This window comes from Diadema antillarum, unplaced genomic scaffold, assembly GCF_040938485.1.
Source record: "Diadema antillarum isolate AM-2024a unplaced genomic scaffold, OU_Dant_1.0 scf00000051, whole genome shotgun sequence".
NCBI lineage: Eukaryota > Metazoa > Echinodermata > Echinoidea > Diadematoida > Diadematidae > Diadema > Diadema antillarum.
In genome coordinates, this window is record NW_027270940.1 from 1,281,486 (window position 1) to 1,298,494 (window position 17,009).

At 38.8% G+C, this 17,009-nt stretch overlaps 2 protein-coding genes across 2 annotated transcripts in view; both read right to left on the minus strand.

The window, feature by feature from the left end:
* Positions 1–4,122: 4,122 nt before the first annotated feature.
* On the minus strand, positions 4,123–8,013 carry LOC139715575 (monocarboxylate transporter 12-like). The gene is made up of 4 exons (XM_071627137.1): positions 7,824–8,013; positions 6,052–6,195; positions 4,581–4,745; positions 4,123–4,274 (listed from the first exon to the last, which is right to left on the minus strand). The coding sequence occupies exons 1-4, from the start codon at positions 8,011–8,013 to the stop codon at positions 4,123–4,125; spliced, it is 651 nt and encodes a 216-aa protein (XP_071483238.1).
* Positions 8,014–9,775: 1,762 nt separating this feature from the next.
* LOC139715576 (uncharacterized) overlaps positions 9,776–17,009 on the minus strand; it is a 30,109-nt gene continuing 22,875 nt past the window's right edge. Inside the window, exon 5 of the mRNA XM_071627138.1 lies at positions 9,776–10,009. Coding sequence (XP_071483239.1) covers positions 9,776–10,009 — 234 coding nt within the window. The remainder of the gene's footprint in view (positions 10,010–17,009) is intronic.

Consider the following 17,009-nt stretch of genomic DNA (forward strand, 5'->3'; position numbering starts at 1 on the left):
TTTTTGTTCATTTTTGAGCAGATTTCAGGTTTTAATGAAGTTGTTAAATGACTGTGAAATCATGATACTCAATAAAGACAATCTAAAAGGTCCATTTTGAGAAAAAAATGTTTTAAGTTTACTATCTGCAATTGATTTATTGTAAGGTTCTGATCTTTTGAATGTTCGAAGATTTAAAGCATGGTATCAAACAATCCCACCAATTTTCTATCGAGCTGCAGTTATCTCTTTTTGTTACAAATACTGTGTTTGCTACACGCACTCTTGCTTATACCCCCATCTCACTAGACGGCGATTCCGCTACCATCATAAAAAATCGACAATGCGCGGCGGATCGTGGCTTGATCGCTTTAAATCTTCTCCATCGTATCTTGAGCGGTTCAGAAGAGCGGGGGGTCGCCACCATCGCCATGGTCGGCGACCTCGCTACGGAAGTTTGGAACATGTCCAAGACTTCCGTTGTGAGGTCGCCGTGGTTTTAGAGCGTATCACAATCGCCTCACGAGCGCATTAAAAGCGCCACATTCGTAACTCTGTCGGAGTAGCAACGCGTTAGGCGTAACTCAAGCGCATCGAAAGCGGTCCCCATCGCCTATGGAAATTACCACTTTTACAGTATTACGTAATAGGAACCAACCATAAACGAAAGAAACTGATGCACAGACCAGGAAGGTGGACGTGGAGAAAAGCGTATAAAATTCACTTTTCCACGTACACTCAGTACGAATCTACTCTGTCTATTAAATTGTTTGTTTGTCATATACCATCGCATGTCAATGAAAGTAAATTAAGTTGTAATCTTTCAAATATATCGTTATAAAATTGTCTCATTGTAGGATACGATTTGTAGTTTGCTCGTAAGACGGTTCTTTGATATGATATACACATTTTACCCTTTTAATTGAAGGGATGACTTAACTAATAGTGCAATTTCTTATCAGGTTCTAACTGGTATGTTCCAGAATGATAAGATGTAAGGGTAAAACCATATTCTGCATATCCATGTTGGTTTGACACTGACATCTGCCTGAAGAAATTCAATCATGAAACCCATTTTATACCCCATTCGCTTGAGATCGTAGCATGAGCCCGGAGTAAACGTATCACTGTCGCTTCGATCGTATCACTGTTGCAGCGACGTCTTGATAAGCGTACGAACATCGCAATACGATCGCCTTGATCGCAGAAGCAGCGCGTCTCGTCTGCTAGGAAAAGCGGCATAAACGTGGCAGCGTCGTAGCAATATCGTGGCAATGTCGTCTACAGCGAAGGTTGAGCGTAGAGAAACCGTAGTGTAATCGCCTAGGAGGCCAAAAATAGAGACGGACGGCGATCACGCCACGATTTGTTATATCGTCACAGATCACCATGGTCGCCATGGTCGCCTTACTAGTGAGATGAGGGCCCAAGCGAATCAAATATGTTACACGGTTTTCCACGATTCCGATACCGTTGCCAATCAGCGTACACTTAAAGGGATAGTACAATATTGGTAGAGATGAGAATTGGGCTTTTAACTTTTTGCGAGATACCAAGAAAACACTTATGATAATAGTACAGAGCATACCACTTTAAGAGGAATTCAAAGTTTACTCGATGAAAATCGGGTTTGGAATGAATGAAACGTCCAAAAACAAAGTAAAACAAAGCGATCGTAATAAAGTGTGGGTCCCACATTTTATCAGAATCGCTTTTTTTTGGATATCTCAGCCATTTCAAAACCAATTTTCGTCGAATAAACGTTGAATTCCTCATAGAATTACGTGCTCTTTCATATTTCATAAGAGGTTTCTCATTATCTCATCCAAAAATGTTAGAAACCTGAAATTATGTCTCAACCAAAACTGTACGATCCCTTTAAGTTCTACCGCTATACCATTCATTATCATCTCATTCTATACATGATGTCCAGTATCTGTCTTATTATCCATGAAGACTTTTGTTTTGACATCCTCTCTGATGGTATGTTTCTAAGACAGTTTTAAGTCATTCAATCCATTCCTCTTAGCCTTTGTCAGTATCATTCACTTGACGAACGTATCCATATCTACCTTCATACGTCTTTCCTAAATTTAGCTTCGGTTTCCTTTAAATTACGAGAACAAACATATTTGTATTTCTTTTGCATGTGACCTTTTCCAGTCGTTACACCAACCAGATTATAATGTTCCAAACTTCATTCAATTCAATTACATTACATCTTATCGCATAAGGAGAGTTCCAAATGGACTTCTGTCCAAGACTTAGTGAATGTATACGCACTATTTCATCACTCGAATGTCTTGTGCAGAACGTAGCTAAGCTTTAATATGTTTATTAAAGGAAATATCAATAATTGGACGATGATTTTGCTGAAAAGAAGTCACAAAGCAAATACACAATCAAAGCATCTTTATTCCATTTGCTGTATTACGACAAGTGACTTTTTGGCCATGGTCAGAGGGCTGATGGTCTTCCGGGTTGCCATTGGGTCGGTTGTCGCTATCTTGCTTCGGATTAAGCCCTGTGATGGTCACTGTAGGCCCTGAAAATGTCATGAAGTCCAGACTTCCTGAGGCATGGTAACGAAGCCGGGCCGGATCCAGGAATTCCGTAAAAAAAAAAAAGGGCGGGGGGGGGGGGGGGGGGGGAAGCGGGGAGGGGGAGGAGGAAACAATATTTCTGGTGCTACTTCCGGGTTTCATCTTATTTTTTTTATTTCTCTTGTTTTAAGAAAATAAAAGGGGGGGCGATTGCCCCGTGCGCCCCCCTCTGGATCTGCAACTGCGAAGGACTCAATCCAACTGGAACAGCGTGTCGAGGTACAGTGCGATATTGGATGGGGTTGGTATATATATTATGCGCAGGCCCGAAGTCAGATAGCGTCATATTTGGCATTGTAGTGCTATTGTGTGTTTTGTTGCTGTTGTTGTTGTTGTTGCTGTTGTTGTTGTTGTTGTTTTTTTCGTCTAGTTTTTTGTCAGTCGCTTAATTTTGCTGGAGCAAGGAAGTACATGTTACTACAAGCTGTCGCAGTCGACCAGTGGGCTCTTAATAAACCTCGGAGGAAGCATCAAGACGAAAACAAGGCCACTTAACGCAACAAGAAGCCAGAATGTTACATGATACGAGCCGTAAGTTTTGGCGATCATACCTGTAAATTAAATGCAGAGAAATAGCAGATTTCAGTGAACCCATGAAGTTCCGCATGATTCTCTGATAGCTATTAGTCCTGTAACTGTCTCTTCAATGTGCTTGACTTTTATGCGAAAGAATCAGCAAACATAACATGACAGAAATATGAGGTGTTAAGATCGCAACTACTGATCTTTAAATATACAAACATGTAAGAAACAATGGAACCATTGGGACTCGAACCTGTCATCTACTGATAATGACAGGTTCGAGTCCCACTGATCCTTTTTTTTCTGACATGCTCGTTACTTGATCAGCAGTTGCGATCTTAACAAATGTACTTTGTAGAGGGAGACAAATTGAAGACACTCACACCTAAACCTTCACCCCTCTGACTAATATCTTGCTTTCTTGACCAAAGTGTGATTCTCCGGAGTTCTTCCAGATTATATGATGTGATTGCAATCAGAGTTTTGATATTAATGAAGTTCCTCTTCTTTTCATCTTTTTTTCTTGTTTTTCTTGGGCTTCGCGGTAAATCTTGGATAATAAATGAGAATACGTTATGTCTGTGTGTGCCTGTTTCGCATAAATCAACCTACACAAATCAAACTGAACTCTATGAATAAAAATTTGGACCAAAAACACATTTTATAGATATTATAATTTTGCATCAATATCATATTAGACATGATATATACATTTAATAAAACGTACACGTAAAATATACGGAATACACAAATTAATGCAGAGTCATCTTACCGATGGAGAAGGGTCCAAGGAATGAGCCAATGACCTTCGCAATGTTTAATATGGCAAGCAGCGATGGGAAGTGAGAGAGCGGAGAACGATCTCGGCTTACGACTACCAACAGATTGGCGTTAACTGCTATGCAGAGGGCAGTATAGAAGGCTGAGAAATGCATCATGACGTAATTGAATACGAGTAGGTCGAGAAGTAGAGACAGAGTACCCACGGTAGTCATGACAAGGACAATGTCGTTGGGAGCTAGTACTGGGAGGCAGCCCCGCTGAAAGCTCGGCCCAAGAACGTGGCGATCGCTGCTGAGAAGGAGAGATATATTGCGTGTGAGGACGAGACCCCTCTATCCATGGCCCTCGGAATGACATAGGAATACCACGACCCGCCCAACATCGCCACTGAACAAACACATAGCAGGATAATATTTTGACATGGATCTTGATAATATAAGGACTTTTTCCAAAGTTCAATCATACGTGATGACAAGGAATTCTTCTCAATATCTTCAGCGTCCTTGCCTTCAGTGCTTCCAAAAGATAATTCACCGGAGGGCATACTGTTGCTGTCAGTCTCACCCTCTTGCTCCTGAATGAGAAAAGTTCTGCATTCGTCACCCTGGTTGTCTTCAGAATTAACGTTAACATTCAGTGACATTATTAACGGTAGATCATTTCCCATAAGAGCGCCAATGATAGCGAAAGTACCCCTCCATCCGTAGACTTTCAGCAGGAAATCGCTCATTAGTGGAACCACCAACATGCCGACGGCGTAGCCAGACTTTCCAATGCCGTAGTACGTGCTGAAACGACTTGGCTGTACGTTACTCAGTCCGATGACAGCAAGCATTGTAACAACACCCCTTCCGAGGCCTGAAATAAAGAACAAATTGCAATTTGAACAACAGTTTCAGATCTGCTGACTTCATCCAGTAAAAAAAAAAAAAAAAAAAAAAAAAAAAAAATACGTCGAAATGAGAGAACTCTGTGAAGCATTCTGTACAATGAACGCTTATTACTTCGAAAAGGAACCGGTAAAATCAAAGCACAAATCAGTGCCTGTATCAAATGTTTCACTTTGTCTATCAATGTTTGTTTTTCTGTATATCGATTTCAGCTATTTTACAGTTTACAAAACCTTCAGAGAAGATACCATGATCTTAATGAGCAGATGGATATAACAATTGTTTTAAAGTTGCGTAATGTTCATATCGTAATGTGAGCATTGTATTTACTCCCGGAGATAACATCCGAGATGCCGTATGGCTTTTGAACTTACTGCTTATTGACTGCGAAATTATTGGGAAGGCTTTGAAATGTGTAAGAAAAATAGCGAGAAAAAATACCTCATTTGTATAACTGATCTTAATACAAACATTCCACAGAGATTTTCTTTTTCTCATCGGTCACTCGTCGGAAGCAACGTTTGTTTCTTCCGGTCACCGGTCATCATCTGAAGTGTGTCGGATCGCAGTCTGAAAAGCCCGACTAGTGTTGATCGACCATCAGGTCAATGTCAGACATTTCAGGCGTGATCCGATCAGGCAAGATCGTCCGATGAGGATCGCGCTGTACATGTCTGACACTGACTGATAGTCGTCCACACCAAGTTGAATTCATAAGGCTACGACCCGATACACTTCAGTGAGTGGCCGGAAAAACAAACAAACAAACAAACAAACAAACAAACAAACAAACTTTGCTTCCGATGTGACCGATGAGAACAAATCTCTGTTGAATTGGGGTATTTAAAAAAAAAATGTGACTGTTACACCACCATTTCACAGAGATTCTTTTTTCCCGTCTGTCACTCGTTGAAAGCAAAGTTTTGGTTCCGGTTACCAACCGAAGTCGCAGTCTGACGAATCCGAATCGCATCAGATCAGTGTCACATAATGTCGGGCGAGTATCCTATGAGGTAAAATCGTCCGATGAGGATCACCCGAGACAAGTCTCATGCTGACATAGTTATAGTCGACTGACAGAGGTCGGATTCATCAGACTGCGATCTGATACACTTCGGTGGGCGGCCGGAAGCAACAAACTTTACTTCCGAAGAGTGACTGATCAGAAAAAATCTCTGAGGATTTGAGGTATTAGAAAGAAACGAAAGATGTGACTGTTACGCATTTTGCAGGATGATGCTTACTTCCAAAAAAAGATACTTCTCATTTCTTACCAGACAAAGTTACCGCGGCAATTAAAAAGGAGCTGCTTGTTGATAGAGAAGCAAGGACAATGCCCATCGACGAGGTAACAGCTCCGAGAACCAGAAGAACCCTTCGGCATTTCTTGTAGTCGTACAGGTAAGCAATGACTGGACCTGCGTTTAAAAACGAGCAAACAAGCCAGCAATAAAACAAACAAACAAACAAACAAGCAAACAAACAAACACACAAACGATCAAACAAACAAACAAAAGATGAAAGAAACGCCCCATAACAGATTATGTGTAGAATCTGAAGTATAATTTAACACAGTTAATTCGGTTAACGTATCTTCATTTTCAACAAACAATATTAATATGCAGAACCTAGCATGTTAAAAATCGATGTGATGCAAAAATGAAATCACGTTGATCGTGCTACTTTAATTAAAAAATACTCTGCGTTAAAAGTGAAGTCATGAGTAAATAAATCGCCGCGTGGAGAGCCCTGGTAATGACTGCTTGGTTTAATCTGTTGTTATTATTATGCAGTCCTGATATGACGTTAGGATGAGCAAGATTCAGTGTTTGGCAGTACTCATCAGCGCTATGGATGACAAAGAGTTTGCAATCACCTTACTATAATTATAGGCTTTTGGGATATGCTTGTGCGACATTATTTTTTTACAGTTTGCTCATCGTTGTTTTAAATTTCATCACGAAGTTTTCACTACAATGTATAATTATTTTATGATTCCACAATTACTGTATTTCACTCTTCTCAGTCTTCTCTGATTGGCTTATGAAACCTTATTCTCTGTCACCAAAGAAAGAGAAATCGTTATGAACTCACCGAAAAAATGAATACAAACTGAATTGAATTGAATTGATGTGAGGTTGATCATTTTAGTGACAATTCGGATCGCACAAGTTACAAACACAGTTAGATGCAATTGGACAATTTCTGGAGTTCTGATTTGTTTAAATTTCACATTCATTCCGCGGCTATCTAGTTGCACCCGAGTGCATTTTAATAGTACCAACTCTCGCCATATTCGGCCAGCGCAGGTAACAACCATACATTCTAGGGCTGCACAGTGGCATGCTTGCACGGTTTCGTAAATCGTAATTGGTTAAAACCTTACATACATTCCGTGGCTGCACAGTTGTATACCGGTAATACTGATGGTTAATATTCATGGTTGTACATGTTTTGTGACATAACATAGACATTACGAGATCATACATTCATATACGAATATACGTCATGTGAATGATACACGTTATATTAATTATACAATGATATTTTTTTTTCGGCTTGGTGGAATACGACTTATTATCAGGGTAATTTTAACACCAAAACGTCCCATATCCTCAAATCAACTGATTACGGATATAGACGTTGAAGCAAAGTTCGTCGAAATTGCACTGAAATTACACAGTTGTAAATAATGTCCATTTATGCATCATTATCAGTATGAAAGTTCCGAGTATTTTTGATGTAAATGTCAGTGTCAATGTTTTCAAACAAATCTGGGTATTTTGATATCGTTGTTAGCAATATTGGAAAGAACAATTGTTATATGATTTCATAAGGGCAATAAAAGGGTAAGTATGGCCTACACACTAGCGTGATAATATATTATTTGTGTCCTACATAAGAGTCCGTATGTTCACGGTGTTAGATCATCGCTTTGCATATTATCAAAATCTATCAAAACCATTCTCTTTGATTAATAATCACGACCGGGATTTGAGGTAGGGGACAAGTTATCCGGATATTAAGCAATACCTTTAAGTCTCACCTGGACAGAATATTGCAGCCTTGTAGAGACCAAACATGGTTCCTGTCTCCAGAGCGGTCAGTTCCAGTGCAACAGTGATGTCTGGTAGGCAGATCCCGAGGAGTTTAACAACTCCGTTGGTAAAACAAGGTTGCAAAAAGAGGACCAACGCGTACTTGAGGACATGGATATCTTCGGACGACAACCCCATGGCTGTATAGGTATTCTGTCGCGGTATAGCCGATTCTTTTCGGAAAAGTGAAGGTGAAGTCTGGCTACTTTTAATTGGTTTTTATAAAGCAGGGTCATAAATGCCGATTTATCGGTGCCTACTAATGTCGACGAAGGACAATTTATCAATTGATTGCAATGAAAAACAACTCAGCGAGAGATTTCACTGTAAAAATGTAAACATACCAAGCAGAGCATTGCGCGTCAAGAAACATAACGACCAAGGTGAAGTAGATACACGCATGATGTTGATGGATTTCATACAATAGTAGTTTTCACTTCATGAAATATCGGTGCCAGATGTACGATGTGACAAACAAAAGCATGCAATTACGGCAAAGGAGTACCACAGCCATCTCTGCAATCAGTGGCGGTGATCTCATGAATGCAACGAAAGGGGGATGGGGATGTAATGCACGCATATGCTTGGAACAAGGAGATGTTTCTCTCACCAACAAGGTTTGAGAAATAAAGTAACAACAGTCTCATTCCCTTTGATCCCATGTCTCATGCCGCTACTCAGAAATATTTGAAGTATGTGCTAAACTGGAGCTGCCTCACAGATAGGAAGACAATTGATTCATGTGGCATTGTACCATGACTCCTCACTCTCAAAGGAAGATATGTCTTTATGATGGCAATTGCTTTTCGCCGTCCCTTCTTAGAAAACAAGCGGCACATTAATAGTACAGGCAGTCAGGGCTTTGGAAAGAGCTCTCGAAAGGGCTATGGAAAGGGCTATGGAAAGGGCTATCGAAAGTTGATAAACGCAGCCGACGAAAACAAGCGGCACATTAATGGTACAGGGAGTGGACAGGGCTTTCGAAAGGGCTATGGAAAGGGCTTTCGAAAGGGCTATGGAAAGGGCTATCGAAAGGGCTATCGAAAGGGCTTTCGAAAGTCGTTTAAACTGGGGAAAGTTGATAAACGCAGCCATTGTTCCTCAGCATAGTTAAGTTTGCAGCTGCCAGCGTATGTATAGTAAGGCGGGCTCACAAGAAGTGAAGCTGCCACACCCTGTCTTGCCACCAGACAGACTAAACGCTGCAGAGCCTTGTCTAGCAGTAATGCCTCAACTGGGGTGTCTAAGGCCCAACTGTAAATTTAAGTTTGTCTTATTTATAACTCTGTAGTATGGATAATGGTTTGAGTTTGTCCAAATATTAATTGATACTGCATAATTATATTCCTGGCGGTAAACCGTATCCTGTGATGATTGATACCACGACAGCTTAGAGGCCCCTTTTTATTTATTGCAGTTGTGATATGAATACAGTTTAATTCAATTACAAAAATTGATATGGTTTTTTGTTTTGTTTTGGATTCGAGTTTGATATGAGGAGGACTGAAGATATTGTAAGGTAGAAGAGTAATGTTGATAGTTGAAGTTTGAAGTATAGTGTGTTATAATATGCGGAATTATGTCCCCTCGTAGTCAAGTGTAATGATGATGATGTTGTAGATTTAATTGTATGTTGTTTATTTGGAGATTAGGGTACATTATTTTGACAGGACCTTGTGATATTTCTGTATTTTTTTATATGAAATGCTAAAGCAGGCTGTTTGAGTGTACATAATAATGCCCATATGATGTTAGTGAGTTGGTGATAGTAATAAGATGAATGTATTATAAAAGTTGATATTGTAAGACAGTTGTCCCGGAAAATGTTGTTCATAATGTTTTTCCAGACGGCTGAAAAGGGTATAGTGGAGCATCATCCACATGGATAAAGTCTTGAAGCTCACACAATCACCGGGTTGAGACTCCACAGGTGTTTTCTGTTCAGCCGCTGCCTGACCCGTTTGCCCGAATTTCCCTCGCCGAGTTCGAGACACACCCCCTCCACAATAGCGCCGGGTACACGGGGCTGGATCCGTCGCCGTCGCTGAACCACGGTCGACCAGCCGAAGGACGTCGTTGTCGCTCCGACATACTCTTCAAGCGATCCGCGTTCGCCGTCTCCAAGGACGCAAGGCTGTCGTCATATATATGGAGAACGCCGATTCGCGAGCAAAGTCAGAATAATAACATTCCCCATTATTTGATAACCCGGAACCACAAGTTGGACTGAACTGAACTCGGAACTCGGAACCGACATTAAATTGTGGTCTGCATTGGTCAGGGATATGATTTGCTGTGGCAAGCTACATGCCCACGCCGTCTCATAGGTCAATATTGCGAGAGGTGTTATGTCATTTGGTTACTTAGATTATAGATAAGTCATAAAGATTAATATTGAGAGTTACTAGTTCTCGAGTTACAAGGTAGTTACTATTGGACGCATGGAATAACAGTCATTAAATCAATGAGATATGTTAAAGCTCTGAGCTCAGAAGATTATTATATGTGACCGTGCACCTCAAAACGAACATAAAGTCGCACACACTGATTTTGCGTGAGGACTGAAAATAAGTGAAATGGGTCAACCTAGCCGAACTTGACTTTTTCATATTTTCTGAAAGAGCGGGTCTTCTTTTACATTATGCTAAAATTTGGTATCATAAAATGGGCAGGAAAGTGTGTTTTTTAGCAGTTTATCTCGAACATTTTTGGTAGAAAAGTGTGATTAGGTGTGTCTTTAGAATCCCTTTTTCATTTCTGAAAAACCTTGTCCACACTCTTCACTTTCAACTCTAATAACTTTTGAAAGGATAGTGCTACTGCTTTGAAAGTTGGCATTAATTATGGACAGAATGTGTTAATGAGGCATGCTTAATTTCAGTTTAATCTGATAATCCCTTCATTGTTGTTACTCTGGTGGTTTACTTCCTGTTTTTTGTCCTATTCATCGCACAGCCAGCACGGTTTGGTAAAGATTAAACGCTTGAATAGACACTGTACTTTAGAGCCTCTTTTCTCAGTTCACACTTTTCCTGAGTTTGTGCTTTCTTTCCAATATTTAGATAGGTTAGGAGAGTCCATTTGATTTGAGTTATACATCATTTTAAAGCTTAAAGTCTGCTGTTTCAGAATATGGTATTAACTAAAAATTCATGTCTGTCGACTTTTTGTTTGTTTTGAGGTGCATGGTCACATATTGTATGACCGGATGTATGAGTTGAAGACGTGATTACACATTGATAAATGCACACATAATTTTAACGGTATCCCATCTCTTCATGCTATACTTCATTTCGGATGATCAATCTGCCTCATCTAGATCAATAATCAATAAGCTAGTTCACGTGTTAACACACTGTAACAGTACAAGCACTACACAATACATGCTCGATATTAATAGAAAGATTATTAAATTCTCTTTGAAATGATATCCTACTCATTATGATTATGCATAATCATAGTGAGTTACTTGATAGCATGCTATCAAGTAAAAGACTGTACTCAAAAGTGTCTGATAAGATCTGCATTGAAAACCTGCAAAATGAACAAGAACGATCCTTATGAATGAGAATGGTCGTGAAGACTAAATAGAGAACATGCTCTTTTGTGTAATATCTCTTGTTTTCAACTGGTCGGCCATTAAGGCAAATTTCAATAGACATCGTAACTTTACATTCAAGTTTTCACTGGTGCCATGCAGGCAATTTTGATAGCTCATCAAGTTTTATGGTTGTACATCATACCCCGATCGTGTTCATTGACAATTATAAAGACAAAGTAAACATAAATTAAAGACAAAATAACGACAAAATGAAGACAAAATAAGGATGAAAGTCCAATAAAACCAAGACCATGCCATTTCACTTCTTTATGTCTTTGTTGTGGTTAATGTGGCGAGGTTCTGTGAGATAAAATGGTTTGAGTCATGATCGTTTAGGTGTTGTGTGTGTGTGTGTGTGTGTGTGTGCGTGTTTGTTTATCAGTTTGGTTGAACGCATACATGTTTCACTCCATAAAAATGCTGTTACAGTAAATAAACACCAAAGAAACAACGGGGAACTCACACATAACGAGGAAACTCCATTAGAGACGTCAAAAATTGGGCCATTTTGCCGCTTCTAAAATCTGACTTTACCTCATATTTGTAAGCGCTGCACCTCCACATATACGATAATTATGACAAGTATGGGATCATTTTAAAGGGAACTAAACAATCTTTAAGAGGTACTAAGCACAAATATATATATATATATATATATATATATATATATATATCCTTTTTATTTGCTCCCCCTCTTTACGGAATTCCTGGATCTGCCCCTGAACAGGGTAAACTTACCCAAATTTGTGTCGTCCTTTGGGAGTATCGCGATCATGCAAAATCCCCGCTGCGCTCGCGTCGCATACTGGTATATCTGTCGTAAAAAATCGTTTTCTGGGATGCGACGGTGAGCGTACACTCGTAACTTAGTAGGGCCCTGGTGTGAATATGTTTGATATTGGTAGTCCTGCCTTGGGCACCGAGGACTACTATTCAAACATATCCGTATAAACACTCTTATCAACACACTGAATACCGAAGTGTCAAAGATATCACCGTGGTTCAAGTGCAATAAGTTGTCACTGAATGTTGATAAGACCTTTTTTATGGATTCTAAGCACCCTCAATCCCGTACCAATTACAAAATAGATAATTGATAATGTAATTATTAAGGAAAAGAAATCCACCCAGTTCTTAGGTGTTATTCTGGATTCAACTTTGATTTGGAATGAACATATTCAAAAAATATGTACTTCGATTTCAAAAGTGATTGGTATACATTATAGGTTGAAGTCAATTTTAACAAAGAACGTTATTTTAACTTTGTAGAATTCGTTCGTTTTACCGCATATCAATGATTGTAATGTTGTATGGTTCATCTGTAACATATCCAGAATTGATTTGTTATTTCATTTGCAGAAAAAAGCCGCCCGAATTTGTACACATTCACCTTATTTAACCAATACCGATCCTCTATTTCAACAACTGAAAATAGTAAAAGTAAATGATTTTCATTATTCCAGCCGCTATCTTTATGTTCACATATATCAACAATTTACTACCGTTCTTCCATGATACTTTTATCTCATACAGTAAACTACACTCCTATGCCACTCGTTATTGCAATAACATGCATTTAAATAACCCGAAGCTGCTTGTCGCTCAAAGATCTGTTCAACACCACGTACCGGATGGAATTCTCTGCCCGAACGAATTAAAGCTTGCACATCACTTTTTGTTTCCTTTTAAAGCAAACATGAAACAGAACATTATATCAAATTATGAGGGTAAGCTAATATCTGACTACTGTAACAAAAAGCTAGGGCTATCGTATCTTCAAGCTATATGCTTATTTGACGACAGTCTTCAGCATTCACACTTCCAATACATGCGCCATAATTCAGTCAGATCATTTGATTCAATATACCCCGAGTGGTCCCCAGTTGACGTGTTCTCTTATTCTCTTCTTAAATCTGTACACGTATATCTCAGCTGTGTTCGGACGTACACACTGCATGTTAGATTGCCTTGAATATAAAAAGAAATGACTGTATTTCATTTGTAATATAAATTCAATACAGAAAATGCCCAATAAATTAATTTCAATTGAATTGAATTGAGCTACAATGCTCTTGCAATATAAACTGTGATACACGTGTTTTTTAAATTTATCTTTGTAAGGTCTAGACTTAAAACATTATATTCTGAAATTTGACCCCATTTGAGGAATATGGTCATGGAGTCTCACAGGGGTTTCGGCTGGTCCCATTGTTATTCATTCTATACACAATCAAGCGGAATACAAATATATGTATCTATGATACGTTTCTGGGTTTATCTGTCACTGCTACGCAGATGGCACACAGATTTATTTGTTGTTCACACTCTATTGACGCACTTGTTCAGCGGTAAAACATCTGTCATAATGCTGGAAGTATGTGTTAATTATGTACGTGAATGGATGCTGTAAAACAAACTCACGCTTTTTGACATAAGGCGACTGAACTGTTATTGAGTGGCACATCGAAGCATGTGTCTAAATTTCATTTCATATCAGTTGGAATAGTGTCAATAATAACATCTATCTTCCACCGTAAGGAATCTTGGAGTGTTTTTGACTAGCATCACAGTGTGTAATACATCATTTTACCATATGTGACCATGCACCTCAAAACAAACAAAAAGTCGCCAGACATGAATTTTTAGTTAAGACCATATTCTGAAAGAGCAGACTTTAAGCTTTAAAATGATGTATAACTCAAATCAAATGGACTCTCCTAACCTATCTAAATATTGGAAACAAAGCACAAACTCAGGAAAAGTGTGAACTGAGAAAGGAGGCTTTGAAGTACAATGTCTATTCAAGCGCTTAATCTTTACCAAACCGTGCTGGCTGTGCGATGAATGGGACAAAAAACACGAAGTAAACCACCAGATTAACAACAATGAACGGATTATCAGATTAAACTGAAATTAAGCATGCCTCAAAAAGGGATTCTAAAGACACACCTAATCACACTATTCTACCAAAAATGTTCTTGATAAACTGCTAAAAAAACACACTTTCCTGCCCGTTTTATGATACCAAATTTTAGAATAATGTAAAAGAAGACCTGCTCTTTCAGAAAATATGAAAAAGTCAAGTTCGGCTAGGTTGACCCATTTCACTTATTTTCAGTCCTCACGCGAAATCAGTGTGTGCGACTTTATGTTCGTTTTGAGGTGCACTGTCACATATGTGACCCTGCACCACAAAACAAACAAAAAGTCGCCAGACATGGATTTTCAGTTAAGGGTAGAGCATACTCTAAGCTTTAAAATGATGTATAACTCATTTGAAATTGACTCCCCTAACCTATCTAAATACTGGAAAGAAAGCACAAATCCTGGGGAGGTATGAACTGAGTAAAGAGGCTCTGAAGTACAATGTCTATTCAAGCGATTAATCTTTACCTATCCGTGCTAGTCGTGCAATCAAATGGACAAAACACACGAAGTAAACCACCGGAGCAACAACAATGAAGGGATTATCAAATTAAACTGAAATCGAGCATGTTTTATTAACACATTCTGTCCATGATAATGCAAACTTTCAAAGCAGTAGCCCTATCCTTTCAAAAGTTATTAGACTTGAAAGTGAGGAGTGTGTAAAAGATTTCAAGAAATGAAAAGGGGACTCTGAGACATACCTGATTATGCTTTTCTCCCCAAAAAGGGGTTGTAGAAAAACTGCTGGAAACGCACTTTTCTATTTATGTTATGATCCCAAGCTAAAGAATAATGTAGAAGAAGGATAGTTCTTTCAGAAAACATGAAAAAACTCAAGAGTGACTCAATTGACCCATATCACTATTTTTTGAGTGCTCATGTAAAATCAAGGAGTGCGACTTTTTGTTCGTATTGTGATGAACAGTCACATATGTGACCGTGCACCTCAAAACGAACATAAAGTCGCACACACTGATTTTGCGTGAGGACTGAAAATAAGTGAAATGGGTCAACCTAGCCGAACTTAACTTTTTCATATTTTCTGAAAGAGCGGGTCTTCTTTTACATTATGCTAAAATTTGGTATCATAAAATGGGCAGGAAAGTGTGTTTTTTTAGCAGTTTATCTCGAACATTTTTGGTAGAATAGTGTGATTATGTGTGTCTTTAGAATCCTTTTTTCATTTCTGAAAAACCTTGTCCACACTCTTCACTTTCAACTCTAGTAACCTTTGAAAGGATAGTGCTACTGCTTTGAAAGTTGGCATTGATTATGGACAGAATGTGTTAATGAGGCATGCTTAATTTCAGTTTAATCTGATAATCCCTTCATTGTTGTTACTCTGGTGGTTTACTTCCTGTTTTTTGTCCAATTCATCGCACAGCCGGCATGGTTTAGTAAAGATTAAGCGCTTGAATAGACACTGTACTTCAGAGCCTCTTTTCTCAGTTCACACTTTTCCTGAGTTTGTGCTTTCTTTCCAATATTTAGATAGGTTAGGAGAGTCCATTTGATTTGATTTATACATCATTTTAAAGCTTAAAGTCTGCTATTTCAGAACATGGACTTAACTAGAAATTCATGTCTGGCGACTTTTTGTTCGTTTTGAGGTGCACTGTCACATATTATGATACAAATTCTAATCTTAGATGTGTCTAGAAATATTTCCATGAGAATCGCATGAAAATAATTGTCTTTGCATGCATCATTAGTAAGTTAGATTATTATAACGGTTTATCATGTGGACTCCCTGATTCTCAAGTTGGGCGCCTGCAACGGGTCCAAATCTCCTGTGGAAGGCTGATCTGTAACAAACCCAGATTCTCGATGATTACTTCTCTTCTGAGAGAGTTGCCCTGGCTTCCGATTCGCCAACGAATATCTTTTAAGATTTTGTTTATTGTATACAAGGCACTCATCGGTCAAGCTCCTGCCTTATGGTTACATCACTAAACTCCTAATGCTTAAAGGGACTGTACAGTAAAGGTTGAGGTGAGGATTTAGGTTTATAACATATTTTGGTGAGATGAGAAACCTCTTATGAAATATAAGAGCATGTTATTTCAAGAAGAATTCAATATTCATATGATGAAAGTTGGTTTTGCAATGGCTGAGATGTCCAAAACAGAGCGATCCCGATAAAAGGTGGGACCGACCTTCCATTACGATCGCCTTGTTGTACCTTATTTCTGCATGTCTCAGCCATTCCCTAACCGATTTTCATCAAATGAACTTTGAATTTCTCGATGAAATGTATGCTCTCTACCACTTCGTAAGTGGTTTCTTGGTATCTCGTTACAATAATGTTGAAAGCCAAGTACTCATCTCCATCAAAACTATACCATCTCTTAAAATCTCATAAACACACACTCATAATATGTGCAGTTCTGAAGACAGACACTTTCACAAAGCCCAAGATAGAACACAAAAATAACATTAAGAGATCGAGCACTGGCCTGTACGGCTCCCAATTTTTATTCTTTGTCCCCTCACATTTTGTATTTATCACATTTATCGTAGTCAAATCTTATAGACACTTAGGCCTAGACCCATTGTTAATGTTGTTCCCACTGTTCTTCCTTTTACAGTTTCATAGGCAACCCTG

Excerpts from the sequence above, each read along its gene's own strand:
- LOC139715575 (XM_071627137.1), bottom strand. The coding sequence starts at position 8,013 with ATGGGGTTGTCGTCCGAAGATATCCATGTCCTCAAGTACGCGTTGGTC. Across the intron at positions 6,196-7,823 it reads GGCTGCAATATTCTGTCCAG|GTCCAGTCATTGCTTACCTG; the intron begins GTGAGACTTAAA and ends TTTTAAACGCAG. Across the intron at positions 4,275-4,580 it reads GAAAGTCTACGGATGGAGGG|TGGCGATGTTGGGCGGGTCG; the intron begins GTACTTTCGCTA and ends GTGTTTGTTCAG.